The sequence below is a fragment of the Montipora capricornis genome, chromosome 11, assembly GCF_036669925.1.
Source record: "Montipora capricornis isolate CH-2021 chromosome 11, ASM3666992v2, whole genome shotgun sequence".
Taxonomy (NCBI): Eukaryota; Metazoa; Cnidaria; class Anthozoa; order Scleractinia; family Acroporidae; genus Montipora; species Montipora capricornis.
This window is the reverse complement of record NC_090893.1, coordinates 17,090,637-17,098,136: the sequence shown is the minus strand read 5'-3', so window position 1 is coordinate 17,098,136 and position 7,500 is coordinate 17,090,637. Positions and strand designations below refer to the sequence as shown.

At 38.4% G+C, this 7,500-nt stretch overlaps 1 protein-coding gene across 1 annotated transcript in view; it reads left to right on the top strand.

Moving 5' to 3' along the window:
* The first annotated feature begins 3,395 nt into the window (after window positions 1-3,395).
* The window catches only part of LOC138023136 (beta-1,3-galactosyltransferase sqv-2-like), a 5,116-nt gene continuing 1,011 nt past the window's right edge, over window positions 3,396-7,500 (top strand). Inside the window, exons 1-2 of the mRNA XM_068870163.1 lie at window positions 3,396-3,710; window positions 6,157-6,678. Coding sequence (XP_068726264.1) covers window positions 3,396-3,710; window positions 6,157-6,678 — 837 coding nt within the window. The remainder of the gene's footprint in view (window positions 3,711-6,156; window positions 6,679-7,500) is intronic.

The following is a 7,500-nucleotide window of genomic DNA, read 5'->3' as shown; positions in this document are numbered from 1 at the left end:
AGCTTACGTAATAACTTTGGTTGGCCTCTGTGGGGAGATTAATTGAGCAGTCGTCGTCTGAATGTCATGGATTTCTGTATTAAGATGTTTTCAAATGAGTTATGGAGGCAATAAACAATGTTGACGTCGGGCAATTCGGTGCTGGAAGCCTATCCGGTATACAGGCTCACGCTCAAACGTTGAGGTAAAATAATTGCTGCTAGGTTCAATTTCATGATATCAGGATATCACGATAGCAGGAAATTGATAAGTCTGTGATTAATATCGGATGTGCCTCCCTGTGACATGCTGGGCCATCAACTAGCCCGCAACCAAATCTTACACAGCTACACTATGAATTGGGCATTCTAAATTTCCCAGTTCCTCAGTTATCGAGTTCCATAAGTATAAACTTAAAAATGGTTTGCTTTAAAATCAGAAAAAAACCAATTCACCGTGGCTGTTGAGAAAAGTGTATGCCAGGCAAAACAAGTTGCATCTCGGTAGCCTGAAAGTTAACTGACAAAATAATTTACCTGTGTTTAAATTAAGAAATACACCAATACATCACTAACGTTTCATGTTTAACCGAAGAATTAGGGAAGCATATGTTCGAAGGTGTAATAGCAGTTGAGATTTATTCCTCAGTTATCGAGTTCCATAAGTATAAAACTCAAAAATGGTTTGCTCTTAAATTAGAAAAGAACCAATTCACCGTTGCTGTTGAGAAAAGTGTATGCCAGGCAAAACAAGGTTTATCTAGGTAGCCTGAAAGTTAAGAAATAATTTGCCTGTGTTTAAATTAAAAAATACACCAATACATCACTAACGTTTCATGTTTAACCGGAGAATTAGGGAAGCAGATGTTCGAAGGTGTAATAGCTGTTGAGTTTTATTCCTCAGTTATAGAGATCCAAAAGTCTAAAAATTAAAAATGGATTGCTTTAAAATCGGAAAAGAACCAATTCACCGTTGCTGTTGAGAAAAGTGTATGCCAGGCAAAACAAGTTGCATCTCGGTAGCCTGTAAGTTGAATGGCAAAATAGTTTGCCTGACAGTGTGTTTAAATTAACAAATATACCAATACATCACTAACGTTTCATGTTTAACCGGAGAATTAGGGAAGCAGATGTTCGAAGGTGTAATAGCTGTTGAGTTTTATTCCTAAGTTGTCGATTTAGATAAAAATAAAATTAGAAAATGGATTGCTTTGAAATTAGAAAAGAAGCAATTCACCGTTGCTGTTGAGAAAAGTGTATGCCAGGCAAAACAAGTTGCATCTCGGCAGCCTGAAAGTTAAGAAATCATTTGCCTGTGTTTAAATTAACAAACACACCAATACATCACTCACGTTTCTTGTTTAACCGCAGAATTAGGAAGCAGATATTCAAAGGTGTAATAGCTGTTGAGTTTTATTCCTCACCTATCGAGTTCCATAAGTATAAAACTTACAAAATGGATTGCTTCAAAATCAGAAAAGAACCAATTCACCGTTGCTGTTGAGAAAAGTGTATGCCAGGCAAAACAAGTTGCATCTCGGTAGCCTGAAAGTTAAGAAATAAGCGGCCTGTGTTAAATTTAACAAATACATGAATACATCACTAACGTTTCATGTTTAACCGGAGAATTAGGGAAGCAGATGTTCGAATGTGTAATAGCCATTGAGTTTTATTCCTCAGTTATCGAGTTCCATAAGTATAAAACTTAAAAATGGATTGCTTTAAAATCAGAAAAGAACCAATTCACCGTTGCTGTTGAGAAAAGTGTATGCCAGGCAAAACAAGTTGCATCTCGGTAGCCTGACAGTTAAGAAATAATTTGCCTGTGTTTAAATTAACAAATACACCAATACATCACTAACGTTTCATGTTTAACCGAAGAATTAGGGAAGCAGATGTTCGAAGGTGTAATAGCCATTCAGTTTTATTCCCCAGTTATCGAGTTCCATAAGTATAAAACTTAAAAATGGATTGCTTTAAAATCAGAAAAGAACCAATTCACCGTTGCTGTTGAGAAAAGTGTATGCCTGGCAAAACAAGTTGCATCTCGGTAGCCTGAAAGTTAAGATATAATTTGTCTGTGTTTAAATTAATTTGAAGTAAAGAAAATAAAGAAATAATTTTCCATTTTTTAATTGCATGATACTGACCGTTGTAAACCGTGTTTTAGAAAATATTTCAGATTGATTTATTGTGCCTCTGGACTATTTTGACACGTCACTCAAAATTAATTTCAAGTAATTTGAGATATTTGTCGTCATTAAATCTTTATGACGAAGTCGGCCCAACAAATGTGTCGAGATTAACACATCTCTCTCACTTTGTCTCTCGCTCTGCCTTTTTAGTGTGAGTCTTGTTACAACTCCCACTGAGATTTTGGAAGCTTTGGTCGTGTTAGTCTGTCCATGGTTTTTAGTGCTGGTTTTTGTCTAGAGTTGCGGCTTGTTGTTCTTCTCTTTTTCCTTTCTTGACTCGGCACGAGGGAGTCGGGTAGAGGTCCGGCGCTGCACTAGAAACCCCCTTGCTCGGTTGCGCTCTACCCCTGAAGATTCGCAGCCATTTACGAGCCTAATGGTGTCGCAGTCAGCTTGTCTTTATCCTTAGGATTTTTGGATTTGCCTCGTGGAACCTGTGTTTCATATTCCATGGGATTTCTTTAGTTTTTCCGATATATTTTTTAAGAACGAAGATTTTTCATCTTTATTATTCCCATTTTTAAGAACGAATAATTTTCATGGTCAAATGTTTATTAATCCCTCCTACGTGATTTAGTTTTTTGTATATGTACTATCTGGCTGTTTCTGAGATTAAGGTTTTTAATTTCACACAGAGTTTGTTTCATTTCTTGACCTTATTTTGGGGTTGAGAGTTTGCTTTGTAAATTTCTCCCCCTCATTTTACAGACTAACCCTAACTTTTGTCTATGATTTTTCCTCAACTCACCATTCACACACACAATATTCCCCTCAAACTCCTACTAATTTGTGAATGTTTTAGTTAGTGGAGAGAAACCCCTTCTTGTAAGGAGGATTCTTCTATCAACACCAATTAAGAAAGCCACAAAGGTTGCTAGGTTAACTGCTGCTTTATGTATCACTCTTAAACAACCAACAGAGTAAAATCTGTAAGTTTCATTCCTATGGGTCGAATGATTGAAAGATTTTTTTACTTGGCAATCATGAAAAGCTTAAAGGCGGCTGCCAGCCTTCCTGCTGTCTCCAAATCTTCGATTTCTTCTTATAGAGCAACTTATTGAAAAAACACGAGATGCTTTGTTAACTGTTTTTTTTTTATCTTGTCTCTAGACTGGCCAGCATAACAATGTTTAGACGTCCCAGAAAGAAAATATGCTCAGCTCCAGTGAGTCGTATTACTTTTATCTGTTGTGTGTTTCTCTTTGCTTTCATGGTTACTACGATGTTGCATTTTGGCACCAAGAACTTTTCTTTGAACTACAAGAGGTTATACCTCAAAAGACCGCAGGGACGAGGTGGCTTCATGCTACAAACAGGATTCACACACCTTCAACCACTTGTGGACATGTTCGCTAACTTGGCGCAGGTTACACCCGATAGAAGGGATTGTATGTTTTCAACAACGGAATCCAGTGATTTGAAAGAGCCAGATACGAAACAAACCATCTTCCTTCTTATCATTGTATCTACGGCGCCTTCAAGACGAGACAGGAGAGAAGCAATAAGGCAGACATGGTGGACGAAATGTCATGGAGAGGTTAGTATTTCTTGGCTGGAAAATGAGGTGGCAGAACAGTTTGTTCTCTTGTAAGGGTTTGCCTACCACTGCATTTCGAGATGTACAAGTTATCGGTAATTACGATTAGAAAAGCACTCATAACCCTGGTGCCTTGTTGCGCCAGAGTGCTTCTCCTTACTGCAACGGCTGGGTTCACCGGATGTTCTTTGTTTGGTTTGACCAATCAGGAACAAATTCCTTTAAAAAAATCTGGGGCATAATATACTCGGGGATGATTATTGCAATGTGGTGGATTTATCATTGTATTAACGAGAGTAGCGTGAGCATGCCACCAGCGGGTGGAAATCTAAGCCTAGCCACGCACGAACTACCACCAGCGTTTTCGCGGTGCTGTAGTGTGCTCGGAAATTGGATAATCAGTAATATAAGAGAATTTGAGAAACTGTATAACAACAGTCTGTCGAGCTCTAGACCGAACCTTGCGGGCAAATACCTCTTACTTGTCGTCCGTTCACAAGCCAAGTTCAAACAAGCGGCACAATGACGGCAAAATGGAAAGTTTAAGGGCCCACCGACGGGTTTTTCGACCGTTGCTAGGGAAGTGAAATGTTACTTCTGGTGACTGACGTCATCATATAGTGAGCTGACCAGAAAAACCGCCCACAAGCAAAAAACACCGCACGAACTGTTGTTTCCATCCAAGGTTTTTCCTCGCCCTTTCTCGCGCTCGTTCTCAGATCAACTGCGCATGCGTAAACGAACTGACTTCCGGTTTGAGAAAAAACCTAAATTTCCGGCTATCTTTAAATTGAATTATTTTTTTTTCATATGGCACGTTTCACCTCCAAATACAGAATGTAGGTAAGCATTGATTTTTTCAAATCATCTTTTTCGAAAATTTTATGGATATTTCAGTATCGTTTATCTCTCTAAAAAGAACATTTTTCAAAATAAAAATAAAACCATGCTTGGCTGGATGCAGAAAAGAATACAAATTATGAAACCACTGATTAAATACCCAAATTGTGTAGCACGTAGACAAATTAAGAGTTTTCTTTTATTGGTCACGTGACCATGGGCGTGGCTTCATGACGTCATATTTTGGATCATTGGTTTACAAAAGTTAGAAACTGACCAAAATAATGCCAAATTCTCTCAAATTAGTTAACTATTACATCCTTAGCAACGCACCCCAAAAAATACGTCAGTAGGCCCTTAATTAAGCCTCAGGTTGTTTTCTTTGCATTTGCGATCTTGTCATTTTGTTCAAATCACGGGGTAAACATGCGACAATACGCCCAAAAGGGCGAGCATAAAAACGAAAATAGCCTATGTCGATTTCTAAAATAATTAGGATAGTAATTGCAATCTCATTGGTCAATAGATGTGTTTAGATAAGAGTATGGAAACACGGCTGTGACATCACACGAATCAGAGAATGGTTATGTATTGTCAGACGCGCGTGTTGATTGGCTGTTAATAAACGTGAGCGCGTATCAAGAAAGTGTGTTTCAATCAGGAAGTAAAAAAAAAAAACAGCAGTTTCCTTCATTTGTCGAATTATCTTTGAGAAATATTTTATAAAAGCAATAGAGGACTTTTTCCCATGTTTCCATAGCCTCATCTAAACACTCGGGGGAGTTGGAGAATTGTCGACAGTTACGAAAGCCCTCGACTGCCTCGAATTCTCTTAACTTCCCCTCGTGTTTAGATGAGGCTATGGAAACACGGAGAAAACGTCCTGCCTTGTTTAAGGTGACTCCCTAGAGTATTTGCGAATATCCTCAAAACAGGGCGCAAGTAACAACAGGAAAAACAATTAATTTCTCTTAAAATTTTCCCTGTAGAGATTTACCGGTATTGGTACAAGTGTTTTTTTTTTTTTTTAATTCTTGGCAACAATATGGAAATGATAATGCGAGACATTTTGAAGTGGTAAAAAGTCAACGTTGTTCACAGACTGTTTTGCTAATATTTATGTCATTTTTCTAAATATATTCGATTAGCTCTGACAGATTTTAACAAATATAGGGTATTTGATAGGAAGTGTATGCGGTTAGAACTGAACCAATTTTTAAGACAATTTACCGAAGGCAACGAGAGAAAATGCTGACGTCACAAAAATCAGAAAGACACGCGCGATTCAGGCATACTAGTGTCCAGCTTGCGCGAGGCCCTAAAACTCAATGGAGCCTCCTTAACTTGTATGCCTCCAGTGCGAATAGCACACAGTCAGGAGTCCATGACTTTGGTCTCCTGACACCTTACAGACGACATAGTTCAAATGTAATGGCAAATGCAAGATGAGGAAAAAAATGGTAATTTCTTTAATTATGACGATACACCGCAAATGCGAGCCAGAGTTTAATAGGTGGCTTCACGGTTAAAAAAGACGGGCAATAAACGCATTATTCGTCAAGATAAACTTTGGCCGGCATTTATTGAAGCCATAATCCTGTTTTAGGTGCTGTGCAAGTTTTTCACTGACGGCCTTCAACTCACCAGAGAGGATAAAGCGATACTTACCAATGAAAAATTCGCTTCTAAAGATATAGAATTTCAACCGGTAGTTGGCGGCCGAAGTTTTGACCTTCGATATCTCTACCAAATGATGTGGGCTGCAGTCAAGTATAATTTCACGTATTTCCTCCGTCTTGACGATGACTATTTCGTGTGCCTTGAGAGGCTCAAATATGAGTTGCGCCAGAGGCCTACCAAGATGTTAAGCTGGGGCTGGTTTCACTGTGACGTTAAAAATCTCATTTACATGGACGAGGCTTGGACGTTATTTACTCATGACGTCATTATGCGCTTTTTGTCTCAAGACCCTCAGCAAATCCTTTGTCATCCACACGCTGATCAGCAAATTCCTATTTGGATTAACAGCGTCTTTAATAAAGGCGAGAATTTAATTCATTTTGACGATCGAAGGCTTTATCATTATCCACCAGCAAGGAAGGTGAAGAGGTTTGAAACCTTGACCAAGGTATGCGACTCCTTCCTAGGTATTCATGGAAGCTCGCCAGAATTAATACAGAGATTTTGGAAGTACAGTAACGACCACGCGAAGGAAGTCACAGTCTTAACTAATATTTCACAAACATGTAATAAGCCTCTTGTATTTGACATATCTATAATGGGTGAACCCTATAAATTTGAACTCAGACCCTGTGTACAAAATCCACAATGGACCCCCGGAGAAGTGATGTGGATAGGAGTTGATTTTGGGACCAAGAAAGGATCTGTTCCATGCTCTTAAAACAGTTCGTCTCGTGACTATTTCTTTACAAGAGTTTGCGTTCGAATAACCCTGTTATGACATGAATACAAATTCAAATGAAATGCCACCAACAGTTCTCATTGTAGATGAATCTTGGAAAATCTATCACTCTATTATGCATTTCAGGAACTGCAAAATGTTTTTGCTGGCCTTTTAAGGAAACGTAAACCAGTTTTAACACTTTCAGCAAACTGTACTATTTGGAAGGATTGAATGTACCCAACTGTTTCTCTTAACGGCAATGTTATGATACCATATGAAACACCAATAAAATTTTAACAAGACGCAATCATTAATGTGACGTAGTAGGTTACCATAGCAACAAATGAGCCATCTAAAAACACCCTATAATTTGTCTTTAAGCTCATATATCTCAAAAACTAACTGGGTGACCCCCATTTTTTTATTACTGGAGAGTGATTAACAAGCTAAGATGAAACTCTCTGCAAAGTTCAAAAAAATTCTCTGGAGCAGATTCATAGCGTCCTTCACAATTGGAAAGTTTTATGGTGGTTCTGAATCGGCTCC